The sequence below is a fragment of the Salvelinus sp. IW2-2015 genome, unplaced genomic scaffold (genome assembly GCF_002910315.2).
Source record: "Salvelinus sp. IW2-2015 unplaced genomic scaffold, ASM291031v2 Un_scaffold1114, whole genome shotgun sequence".
NCBI classification, from domain to species: Eukaryota; Metazoa; Chordata; class Actinopteri; order Salmoniformes; family Salmonidae; genus Salvelinus; species Salvelinus sp. IW2-2015.
Genome location: NW_019942733.1, coordinates 56024 through 68532, shown reverse-complemented (window position 1 = coordinate 68532; position 12509 = coordinate 56024). Strand labels below are relative to the sequence as shown.

Genomic DNA, 12509 nt, shown 5'->3' with positions numbered 1-12509 from the left:
AAAAGAGAGAGATCTAGACACAGAGAATGTCTGGGCTGCCAACACAACACAGCAGGGGAGCAATGTAGCGTGTGTTCCTCAGGGTACTATGGCGACGTGAAAGGCTCAGTCAGTGACTGCTCGCTGTGTGCCTGCCCCTCAAAGAGAACAGGTACCTGTCCTCACTCTCCTCTCAGCCACACCTCTTCTGATAAGTGTTCTTGAGTTTAAATGTCTCATTCCACACATAGTGTATTTTAAAGAGATTGATACACACATATTGATTACACACTATTGTAAAGAGCACATATAAATCTCATAAGTAAATGGGTTTTCCTTAGAATGCTGAAGCTAATTTGGTCTACAGTGGAGTTTCAAGCAGGATTCAGTGGTGTGTCCTCTGGTAATAGAGGGTCTTAGCCAGCAGGGGGCAGTGAGTGTGTCCTCTGGTAATAGAGGTCTTAGAGCCAGCAGGGGGCAGTGAGTGTGTCTCTGGTAATAGAGGTCTTAGCCAGCGGGGGCAGTGAGTGTGCCTCTGGTATAGAGGTCTTAGCCAGCAGGGGGCAGTGAGTGTGTCCTCTGGTAATAGAGGTCTTAGCCAGCAGGGGGCAGTGAGTGTGTCCTCTGGTAATAGAGGTCTTAGCCAGCAGGGGGCAATGAGGAGATATTGTAGTCCGTATAACACTGTCTGACATAGTGGGTGTATTGTTGTGTGTCAGCTTCAGTCCTACCTGTGCTCTAGAGGGAGTGATGGGAGACTTCCGCTGTAAYGCCTGCAAGCCCGGCTATGAGGGGCGCTACTGTGAGAGGTAAGAGAGAGTATTACAGTGTCGCCTGTTGGATGTCAAGTGTTTCATTAGATACCATCAATACAACTCTAAGACAACCATTTGATTCTCTCTTTATCTGTTTATTTCTTTCTCTCGCTCTCTCCCTCTCTTCCTCTATCTCTCTATTTACATTATTTCTCCCTCTCACTGTTTCTTTGCCCCCCTCCCTTCCCCCGCCTCTCTCTCCCCCTCTCTCAGGTGTGCAGTGGGTTACTATGGGAACCCGTCAGCTTCAGGTGGGAAGTGTGAAGAGTGTCGGTGTAGTACTGCAGGTTCTCTCCATCCAGCGTGTGACTCTCTGACGGGCCAGTGTGAATGTAAAGCCGGGGTCAGGGGACACCTGTGTGACCAGTGCGAGGCAAGACACGTCCTGGCCGGGGACCAGTGTGTCTGTGAGTATCCTACTCTTTGATTTGTGCAGGGCTTACCATTATATGGACATACAGTGTATATACAGACCCTTCCCTTTTTACACATTTCTTACCTCACAGCCATATTCTAAAATGAATTAAATAAATGTATTTCCTCATCAATCTACACACAATACCCCATAATGACATCACAATACCCCATAATGACATCACAATACCCCATAATGTCTAAGCAAAAACAGGTTTTTAGAAATGTATAAAAAAATTAAACAACTTTTTATTTACATACGTATTCACCCTTTCCTATAAAGACTCGAAATAGAGCTCAGGTGCATCCTGTTTCCATTTGATAGGTTTGGTCTCTGAGCTTTGTCAGGACCCGGTGCGTGAAACAGTCACTAATAATCGGCAGAACCCAGAAGATGAGGCAGACACAGCAGTACTAGAGATGGTGGTTAAATTTAAAGAACAAGATCTTCAGGCAAGAATCTAAATCACAAAGTCCAAAATACAGCCAAGAGGCAAAAAAGGGATATTTCCAAAATACAGAAAAATCACAAAAGTGGTAAGAACAGCAGGGAAAAAACAAACCTCAAAAGACATCCAAAACACTCAAGAACAAAACCAGAGAACCTCTGGAAAATCCAAGCAAGAGAAAAATATATGTTCACAACAAGGCTTGGGCTGGGGCTGGTGCTAACATACAAACACTGAGCAAAGAACTGAGGAACACACAGGGTTTAAATACTAACAAGGGAACGACAACAGGTGCAATCAAAAAAAGAGCAAGGAAAAAACAAAAGGTTCAAAAAAGGTGCAATGGGGACATCTAGTGACACAAACCAGAACAGTCCTGGCCAACCTGAACGAATCCCCTCCTAGGAACGGCTCCTGACGTTCAACCAGCCTTCTCAGGGTGGAGGGCCCTGAACTGCCGAATGAGGTAGGGTCCAGTATGTCCTTGGCAGGAACCCAGGAGCGCTCTCGGGACCGTAGCCTTCCCAGTCCACCAGATACTGCAGGACCGCTGCACCGGCGGAGTCCAGTATCCGTGGACGGTATAAGCCGACTGGCCTCCGATGACACGGGGCGGAGGGGAGGTTCTGCCTGCCGGGATAAGGGGAGAAAAAACAACAGGTTTTAATAAAAGAAATGTGAAATGTGGGATTGATCTTAAGGGATCTGGGTAGTGCAGCGAAAAGTAACGGGATTGACTCTCCTGGCAATCTTAAAGGGACCGATGAATCTCTGGACAGCTTGCGAGACTCCACCGTAGCGGTAAGTTTTTTGTTGAAGAGCCATACTCTCTGGCCGGGTACAGCGGTAGGACCGGGACGGCGACGTCTGTTGGCTTGTCGTTGGTACTGCTGTGAGAACGCAGAAGATTAAGACGTGCCTTCTTCCACAAAAGCCGACAGCGTCTGATGAACTCGAGGCTGAAGGCACTCTGACTTCTGCTCCTGGTCCGGGAACAACAGAGGAGCATAGCCAAACTGAACACTCGTGCGGATATACCAGTGGAGGAGGAGCACAAGGTGTTGTGCGCGTACTCGGCCCAAACAATGAAGGATGACCATGTGGACGGGTTGTTGGAAACCATACATCTGAGGGTGGTTTCCAGCTCCTGATTCATCCTCTCAGTTTGGCGTTGGACTCGGATGGTACCCTGAAGATAACTGCCCGTGGCCCTAGAGTTGGCAGAAGGCTTCCAAAACCTTGAGGCGAACTGGGGACCTCTGTCGGAAACCATATCTTGCGGGATGCCAAAGACTCGGAACACATGGTTAATCACCAACTCAGCTGTTTCCTTGGCAGAAGGTAATTTGGTCAAGGGAACAAACCTGGCCGCCTTAGAAAAACCTGTCGATGATGACTAGGATAGTAGTATTACCCTGGGACGGAGGAAGGCCAGTAATAAGTCCAACGAGATATGGACCAGGTCGGTGGGGAATAGATAAAGGGTGAAGGAGTCTTGAGGGCGAGGTGAGAAGATTTGCCCTGGCAGCACACGGAACAGGCTTGACGAAAGTGGCAACGTCTTCTCTTATGGTGGGCCACCAGAACTTACGCTGAATGAACTCCAAGGTGCGACCTACGCCCGGTGACATGTGAGGCGAGAGGGTGCCCCCACAGAAGGACTTGGATCTTGCTGCCTTGGGAACAAACAACCGATTGGCAGGACCTCCCTTAGGACCGGTTTCGATGGCTGAGCTTGTCTCACGTTCCTCAACTTGCCACGAGATAGAGCCACGATCTTAGCGGCAGGAAGAAACAGTCATGTCCGTATCTTCTCTTATGGCAGGAGAGTAGACTCGTACAAGGCGTCCGGTTTGAGATTCTTCGACCCGGTCTATAGGTGAGGATGAACTGGAATGGCTGAAGAAAAGAGACCATCGAGCTTGTCTGGAGTTCACCCGCTTCGCCTGCTGGATATACTCCAGATTTTTGTGGTCCGTAAACATTTTGAAATGGTTGAGAAGCCCCTCGAGCCAGTGTCTCCATTCCTTCAATGCCATCTTAACCGCTAGGAGTTCACGATCCCCCCACATCGTAATTCCTCTCGGCCGGGGTAAGCCGGTGAGAGAAGAAGGCGCAAGATGAAGCTCTTGTCTTCCCCCTCTGAGACAGGACAGCTCCAACACCAACCTCTGATGCGTCTACCTCCACCACAAAAGGTTCATCCGCCGTCGTAGTGTCAGGATGGAGCAGAGAGGATGCGCTGCTTGAGTCTTGGAGGCCGTCTCAGCTTCTTCTCCCCACAGAACCTTGTTTGCCACCCTTGGTTACAGCTGAGAGAGGGCTGCCACCGAGCTGAAGTTCTTGATGAACTTGGCGGTAAAAGCTTAGTGAAGCCAGGAAGCGCTGAACTCCTTAACGGACTTGGGGTGGGCCAATCCGCTCCCGCTACCTTCTTGGGTCCATGACTCGACCGGTTCCACTACAAATCCCAGGAATTGTACTCGAGAGGAATGGAATTCACACTTTTCCGGCTTAACGTACAAATGGCTGTCTAGGAGGCGTTTGAGCCTTGTCTGACATGCTTAGTGTGTTCTTGAAGGGAGCTCGAAAAGATGAGGAGTCACCAAGTACAAACACGAAAATGTTAAGCATATCCTAAGCACATCGTTTATGAGCGCTTGGAACACAGCCGGGGCGTTGGTCAGGCCGAAGGGCATCACCAAGTATTCGTAGTGACCAGTAGGCGGTTTAAAAGCGGTTTCCACTCGTCACCGGGTTTGATCCGCACAAGATGGTATGCGTTCCGTAGGTCAAGCTTAGTGAAGACACTGCTTCCTGGAGCAGCTAAAAGGCTGTGGCATAAGGGGTAGCGGGTAGCGTTACGAACGGTTATGGCATTAAGTCCCGGTAGTCGATGCAAGGACGTAATCCACCGTCTTTTTTGGCCACAAAGAAAAACCCTGCTCGCCGGCGAGGTGGATGGACGCATGAGGCCTGCTGCCAGAGCGTCTTGATGTAGGTATCCATAGCCGCTCGTTCGGGAGGAGATAGGGAAAAGATCCGACCTGGAGGGGAGGCCCCGGAAACAGCTCGATGGTGCAATCGTAAGGTCGATGGGGTGGTAGTCTGGTGGCCCTCTGTTTTGCTAAATACCGGTTTGAGGTCATGGTAACACTCGGGAACTCGGGACAGGTCGATGGATTCTAGAGACTCGGAGGGGAATCGGGGAACTCGGAAGATACAAGTGGCTTGGCACGTAGGTCCCCACTGCTTGATAGTCCAAGACCAGTCAATGTGAGGGTTATGGCTGTGAAGCCAGGGGTATCCAAGGACGAGAGGGAACTCGGAACAGGAGATCAGATGAAAGTTCATCACTTCCTGGTGTTGGAAACTGAAAGTCGCAAGGGGGTAGTGGCACGAGTGACAAAGTCCAGATCCCAAAGGGCTTCTATCCAACGTAGTAACCTTATGGGGTCACTTAGAGGTTCAGAGGGAACGCCATTCTCCTTCGCCCAGACCCATCATGAAGTTACCTGCGGCTCCAGAGTCTACAAGGCTTGAAGAGGAAACTCGTGTCGTCCCAGGAAAGGGTAACTGGAATGAGCGGCGGGAGTTGGATGGATGGGAGGAGGTTTGTTTCCGTTACAGTCCTCCCAGGCTGCACGGGAGAGTGCGTTTTCCCTGGAGCCCGGGACACGTGGAGAGGAAATGGCCCGGTTTGCCGCAATATAGACAGCATCGCTCCCTTATCCGGCGGTCTCTCTCAGCCTGGGATGCGTCCAACCTGCATGGGTTCCGGGTGGAGTCAGCGAGGTAAAGGTGGAGACTCGGAGCTGGGCCGATAGGAGCTAGGGTGAGAGATCTGCGGTTGAGCTCTCTCTCTCTCAGACGCTGGTCTATGCGTGAAAGCCAACTTGATCAGGGACTCGAGGTTGTCCGGTGGTTCCCGAGTGGCCAGTTCATCTTGGATGGTGTCGGAAAGACCCTTCAAAAAAGCACACTGTGAGCGCCTTCGTCGTTCCAGCCACTCGCTGCTGCCACCTGTGCGGAACTGGATGGCATAGTCCGTCACGCTGCGCCGACCTTGGCTGAGAGTCAGGAGCTGTTTGGCTGAGTCAGGACCGCTGGTGGGATCTTGAAACACTCGCTTGAATTCTTCAGCAAAGGTAGAGTAGCTGGCACAGCAGGGACTTTGGGCTCCCACACAGCAGTAGCCCAGGCTAGGGCTTTTTCTGACAGCAGGGTGATGATGTATGCTATCTTGGACCGGTCGGCGGGAAACGACGAGGGTTGCAGCTCGAAGGAGAGAAAATTGGGTGAAAAACCCCTTACAAACACTTCGGATCACCTGAGAACGTTGGGGAGGCGGCAGACGAGGTTCAGCCAGGGAGTGAACTGCCACGGGCACTCTCGAATCTGATGAACTGAGCACCGAAGCAGGTTTGCACGGGGAAAGTTGACCAGAGGCAAGCACTTCTGTCTTTAATGCGAAGTCAATCTCGACAGTCCTGAGAAGTCCAGGCCTTCTAAGCCCTGCTGGCAGAGCAGCTTCTCAGACGTTGACTCTCTGTGCGGGAAGAAGTTGTATGGAATGTCCAGACCAGTAAGGCTGCGCTACTTTCCATGTCATGAGGAGACACGAAGTAGCGTGACAACATTCGTGCCACCGTTGGTTACTAGTCTCCCTCGCCGTGGCTGTAGAGCGCAGACTTCTTGTCAATGGCGAGAATATCAAAAGTCCTGGGATAGACTTCAGTGCTGCCCGTGGTCATAGGCGACTCTCATCATTGTCTGAACCTCGTCTGGCTCGCTCTGTTTCTTGCCATACGGGATCCTCCAGTGCATGTCGCGATGTGTATAACAGTCTCGGGAACGTGATGATAATTTTTCTGAGCCAGAAGATGTATCTCCCAGAAGATGTCTCACGGTCAGGGAGCTGCAGCCTCGTCGATCACCCGGCAGTACACTCAGAGTGCCAAAGTGATGGTTTCAAATTCTAAAAGAACAAAGAATCTTCAGGAAAGCAACTCCTAGACTCCTACGAAAGTCCACAAAAATACAGCACAAGAGCAAAAAAAGGAGATATCTGTCACACTAATGACAAAGAAACTCCAACAGAAGGCTGTGGACTTAAGCGCAAATCAGGGCAAGGGGAACGGCCAAAAAAGGTACCAAACCCTTGCCATGAGATAGAGCCTAATGCTCCAAAACACTCAAGAACCAAAACCTTAAGAGAACGCTTCCTCGTGGTAAATGGATCCTCAAGACAGAGAAAAGAAAATATTCTATGATTCACAAGCGAACGTAGTTAGGCTTTCGGAGTTGCTCGGCGCTGGGTGCTAACCATACAAGACACGTTCGAGCAATGAGAACTCGTACCGGAACAGACCAGACGACGTTGTACCAATGAACTCCTAACACACGAGGGCACAACGAAGCACCGAGCAGGCGGCGTTGACAGAGACTTTAATAAATGAACACTAGACGCAAGAGGATAATACGGAACCGAAGGTATTTGGGGGTTCACAACGAAGTTGGAAATAGGAGAAGCGATCGGCGAGAGCGCTTGGCGAGCAACAAATGCTATGTGACCATTATATTTGAGGTATTGGTCCTCCCGAACGACCGCCACTCACACCCCTAGAACCACTGGAGCTTTCGAGAGGCCTATCGAGACTAACTCATCGTGAGATAGTCCCTAGATCAGAAACGTATGGAAGTTCACGGTGCAGACACTCAGCAGTGGCAAGAGACGTTGAGAAGGAGTGGAGATCTGGTGAATACGTTGGCACTACAGGCTTGCACTACTGCTGAGTCTGTACGTTCGACTTAGAAGGTACGTGCACAGCGATATCCTAGCTTGCATGACCCAATTCAACACTCGAGACTCCCATTGCAGGTCGCGAAGCAAATCATCCAAGGCTGAGGAGAGAGTTAGCCGGATAGGAGGGAGACTCTCAACGCCAAATGCGGTAATATGTATGACCCACCACGACTGAAGCCATGTCTTTGTCTAATGTAGCTGTATTGACCCTCTGGGAAGAATAAATTGGTTTAAGCTTTCACAGTGTCAGTTGAGTCCTACTCTAATAATAGAACCTAACACATTGATCATCCTTTAGATGTATGTACAACTTGATTGGAGTCCACCTGTGGTAAATTCAATTGACTGGACATGATTTGGAAGGCAACACCTATCTATATAAGGTCCCACATTTGAGAGTGCATGTCAGAGCAAAAAGCAAGCCGTGAGGTTGAAGGAACTGTCCGTAGAGCTCCAAGACAGGATGGTGTCAAGGCACAGATCTGGGGAAGGGTACCAAAACATTTCTGCAGCCTTGAAGGTCCCCAAGAACACAGTGGCTCCATTATTCTATAATAATTTGGAACCACCAAGACTCTTCCTAGAGCTGGCCACTCGGCAAACTGAGCAATCGGGGAAGAAGGGACATGGTCAGGAAGGTGACTGAAAACCTGATGGTCACTCTGACAGAGCTCCAGAGTTCCTCTGTGGAGATGGAGAACCTTCCAGAAGGACAACCTTCTATGCAGCACTCCACCAATCGGGCATTTCTGGTAGAGTGGCCAGACAGAAGCCACTCCTCGGTAAAAGGCACATGACAGCCTGCTTGGAGTTTGCCAAAAGACACCTAAAGGACTCTCAGACCATGAGAAACAAGATTCTCTGGTCTGATGAATCCAAGATTGAACTCTTTGGCCTGAATGCCAAGCGTTACGTCTGGAGGAAACCTGGCACCATCCCTACAATGAAGCATGTGGTGGCAGCATCATGCTAATGGTTTGGTTTTCAGCGGCAGGGACTGAGAGACTAGTCAGTATCGAGGAAAGATGAACGGAGCAAGGTACAGCGAGATCCTTGATGAAAACCACAGACTGGGGTGAATGTTCACGTTCCATCAGGACAACGACCATTCAGCGCAGGAGTGGCTTCGGGACAAGTGTCTGAATGTCTGAGTGGCCTAGCCAGAGCCCGGACTTGAACCCGATCAAACATCTCTGGAGAGACCTGAAAATAGCTGTGCAGCAACGCTCCCCATCCAACCTGACAGGGCTTGAGACAATCTGCAGAGAAGAATGGGAGGAACTCCCCAATGTCAGGTGTGCCAAGCTTGTAGCGTCATACCCAAGAAGACTCAAGGCTGTAATCGCTGCCAAGGTGCTCCAACAAAGTACTGAGTAAAGGGTCTGAATACTTATGTAAATGTGATATTTATTTTGAATACATTTGAAGACAAATCTAAAAACGTGTTTTTGCTTTGTCATTACGGGTATTCAGTGTAGATTGATGAAGTGGGAAAAGAAACTGTTTAATCCATTTTAGAATAAGGCTGTAACATAACAAAATGTGGAAAATGTCAAGGGGTCGGAATACTTTTTGAATGCACTGTACTTAGATGCTTATAAGGGCATGTCTGCACACACGTACATGCACTCACAATCACGTGCTCACTCACTCACAGACCCCCCCCCCCCCCCACACACACACACTCACACACACACAAATAACTGCAACTTTAGAATATGTCCTTGCTCTCCCCCCTCCCTCAGTGTGTGATGATGAGTGTACCAGGGTGCTCCTGGATGACCTGGATGCAGTAGAGCGCTCCTTCCTGTCTGTCAACCTGACCGGGGTCATCCTGTCACCCTACAGCACACTGGTCAACTTGGAGAACGACACGCAAGAGGTCAAGGTAAAAGAGGAGTCATATTATACCTCTCTGTCCAGCAGGTTTTGAAATCATCTTTTGAATCCCCTGTCTCCTGCCTTGTCTTAAGTTAAGAAGTACACATTCAGTGAGAGAAAGACTGTTGTAAAACACTTATGTCGTCATTTCTCTCCTAGACTCTGATGTCTTCGAATAGGAGCCCATCTTATCACCTGACCAGGGATGAGGAGGACATGACAAAYCTCACCCAGGACATAGACGGACTGCTACAGAAGGCTATGGGTGTGTCTGCTGATGGAGAGGAAGTGGCCCGGTCCACAGAGAACAGCGTTACCCAGGGGGCCGAGCTTCTGGAGTACATCAACACCATTCGGACTGCTATACAAGGTGCTGCCACAGGACATCATGCTATATGAAAATGGTTCCATTGCTAATGGGGTCAAAAAGTATCCTTGTTTCCTTGTTGATGCTGCCTACTGTTTTCATTTATGTTTACAAAAGCTGTTAACCTGTAAGCCCTTCCCTCTCTGTGATTGGCTCAGCCCTGGCGGAGCAAGCTGGCCGTCTGAACAGGACAGACAACGTGGAGATGAACGAGGCTAAGAGCAGACAGCTAATGAAGCAGGTGGCGGCCATGTTGGAAACAATCAGAGTGGTCGACCTAGCCCAGGCCAACGCCAGCGTCTCGACAGAACTCTGGTTGGTTAGCCGTATAAGGTGGCGATTTTATGTAGGCTACCCTCTCTGGATTCAGTCCCATACAACCACCAGCTATCTGCACTCAGAAGTCAACTGTTAATACTACTTAAGTAGAAAAGCTCTGTAGAGTCTAAGTAACACTGTTCCTTGTTATACTACAGTGATTGAGTGTACTGTAACACTGCTCTGGGCTCTGTTGGTGTAGTCAAGTTGTATTACAGTGTAGTTACTAGACTATAGTACATGAATGTGTATTGCTGACTAACCCTGTGTTATGTGTGTACTATAGTTGAAGTGACTGTAGTGTACTGTATTCTAACCCTCCTGTGTGTTATGTGAACTGCAGGGCTGCCGAGGCTCTCCTCCAGAGGGTGCAGAAGGACCTCCAGGAGCCCCAGGGAGTGATAGAGTTCCAGACCCTCAACATCTCCAGTAGTCTGACCCAACACCACCAGCAGCTAGTGGGCACCCAGGCCCTTCTGAAMACTGCCAGGGRGAACAACAACCACATACACACCCTGCTGGGCAGCATCAACACCAATCTGCCACAGTACCAGGTCAGGACACTCACATTACTCAAGTACTTTACATGTAGTACAGTTTGTCATTACTGTTGACATGTGCCGAAGGCATAATCATATCTGGTCATTTTTAGTCACATATAAGCATATAATTGTAATTGTWAWTGAGAACTTGTTCTCAACTTGCCTACCTGGTTAAATAAAGGTGAAATAAAATAAATAAAATATAAATGTCAAATGTAGGTTGGTGAAGTTAATTTATTTAGAATTTCACTCATTTTCAAACATCTTAGCTATATAGGGACTATACAGTTTTCCAATTGAAGTATTTAGACGGTGTTGTCTCTGCGTGTGTGTAGGRTCTGAAGCAGAATGTGAGCCGGCTGAACCAGACAGCAGAAACCCAACTRGAGGAGACTCAGGACATCCTGGCTGATGCTGTCAATATAGCAGAGGACATGGGTAACATCACCTCTGTAAGTCAGACCATAACGCCATATTACCACCATATCCATGGCAAATACATGTGTTGTGCGTCAATAACTCAATAACTTTATTTGTTGATTTAAACTTTATATTTCAAGGTCAGTAGAGGTCAGTAGCGATTGTACACATTTTTTAGGAAACCTGGCCAGTGTAAAAAATATATAAATAATTTGGGTACATGCAGTTTAGCTAACAGAATCTAAGTCCATTCTAACTGTTTATTGTAAAGCAACTGGAGGGGGCCAAGGAACAGCTGGAGCAGTGGAACCCCATGTTGAGGAAGCATGTGGATGCTCTGGTGATGAACTGAGGAAGCAAGAGGCTCTGGAGCTGGTCTACAAGGCTGAGGACCACGCCCAAGAACTTAGCAAGAAGGCCCAGGCTCTGCAGAGGTGTGTGTGTGTGTTCCCGGCAGGCAGGCGAGCTGGTGTGTGTGTGTCCCGGCGGGCGGGCGGGCGGGCTGGTGTGTGTGTGTGTGTCCCGGCGGGCGGGGTGGGCTGGTGTGTGTGTGTGCCGGCGGGTGGGCTGGTGTGTGTGTGTGTCCCGGTGGGCTGGTGTGTGTGTGTGCCGGGGGGGGCGCTGGTGTGTGTGTGTGCCCGCCGGGCCGGTGGGTGGGCTGGTGTGTGTGTGGTCCCGGCGGGCTGGTGTGTGTACCCTTTCAAATGGGTTTTATGGGTATTTCAAAATCCCTCTCATCACAAACATTAGGTGCTTGAAATAGGACTAAATATCTTTATTTAGTACATCAGCCTCACTTTGTCTTCCTGTATGTAGTTCTCTAGCGGAGGTGATGAATACCACTCTGAAAGCCACCAGTGCAGCGCATGCCAACTCTAACATCAGAGTTAACATCCAGCCTGCAGAGGAGATGGCTAACCGAGCCATCCTGACTGCTGCTACGGCCCTCAACATGGTGAGTCGCCACTCATTTAATGTCCCTTCACTATTAATATCAGATCATGAAATAACTAGACTGGTCCCAGATCGTTTGGGCTGTCCTGCCAACTCCTATGGCCGAACACATAAGAGTTGGAGAGACAGCACAAACAGATCTGGACCAGGCTAGAGAACCTCTCTATTCAAATCAAATCAAACTTTGATGTGCCGAATACAACATGTTGTAGACCTTACCGTGAAATGCTTACTTACAAACCCTTAACCAACAATGCAGTTCAAGAAAGAGTAAAGAAAATATTGACCAAATAAACTAAAGTAAAAAATTGTAAAAAGTAACACAATAAGATAACAATAACTAGGCTATATACAGGAGGTACCAATACCGAGTCAATGTGTGTTGTTACAGGTTAGTAATGAGGCTATATACAGGGGTACCGGTACAAGTCAATGTGTGTTGTTACAGGTTAGTAATGAGGCTATTATACAGGGGTACCGGTACCAAGTCAATGTGTGTTGTTACAGGTTAGTAATGAGGCTATATACAGGAGGTACCATACCAGTCAATGTGTGTTGTTACAG

The 12509-nt window shown here is 48.9% G+C and overlaps 1 protein-coding gene across 1 annotated transcript in view; it reads left to right on the top strand.

The window, feature by feature from the left end:
• LOC112069775 (laminin subunit alpha-1-like) overlaps positions 1–12509 on the top strand; it is a 144929-nt gene that overhangs the window by 112934 nt on the left and 19486 nt on the right. The window contains 11 exon segments of the mRNA XM_070438690.1: positions 6–151; positions 677–788; positions 1008–1201; positions 9209–9351; positions 9504–9714; positions 9870–10026; positions 10373–10583; positions 10907–11023; positions 11263–11335; positions 11338–11425; positions 11808–11946. Coding sequence (XP_070294791.1) covers positions 6–151; positions 677–788; positions 1008–1201; positions 9209–9351; positions 9504–9714; positions 9870–10026; positions 10373–10583; positions 10907–11023; positions 11263–11335; positions 11338–11425; positions 11808–11946 — 1591 coding nt within the window.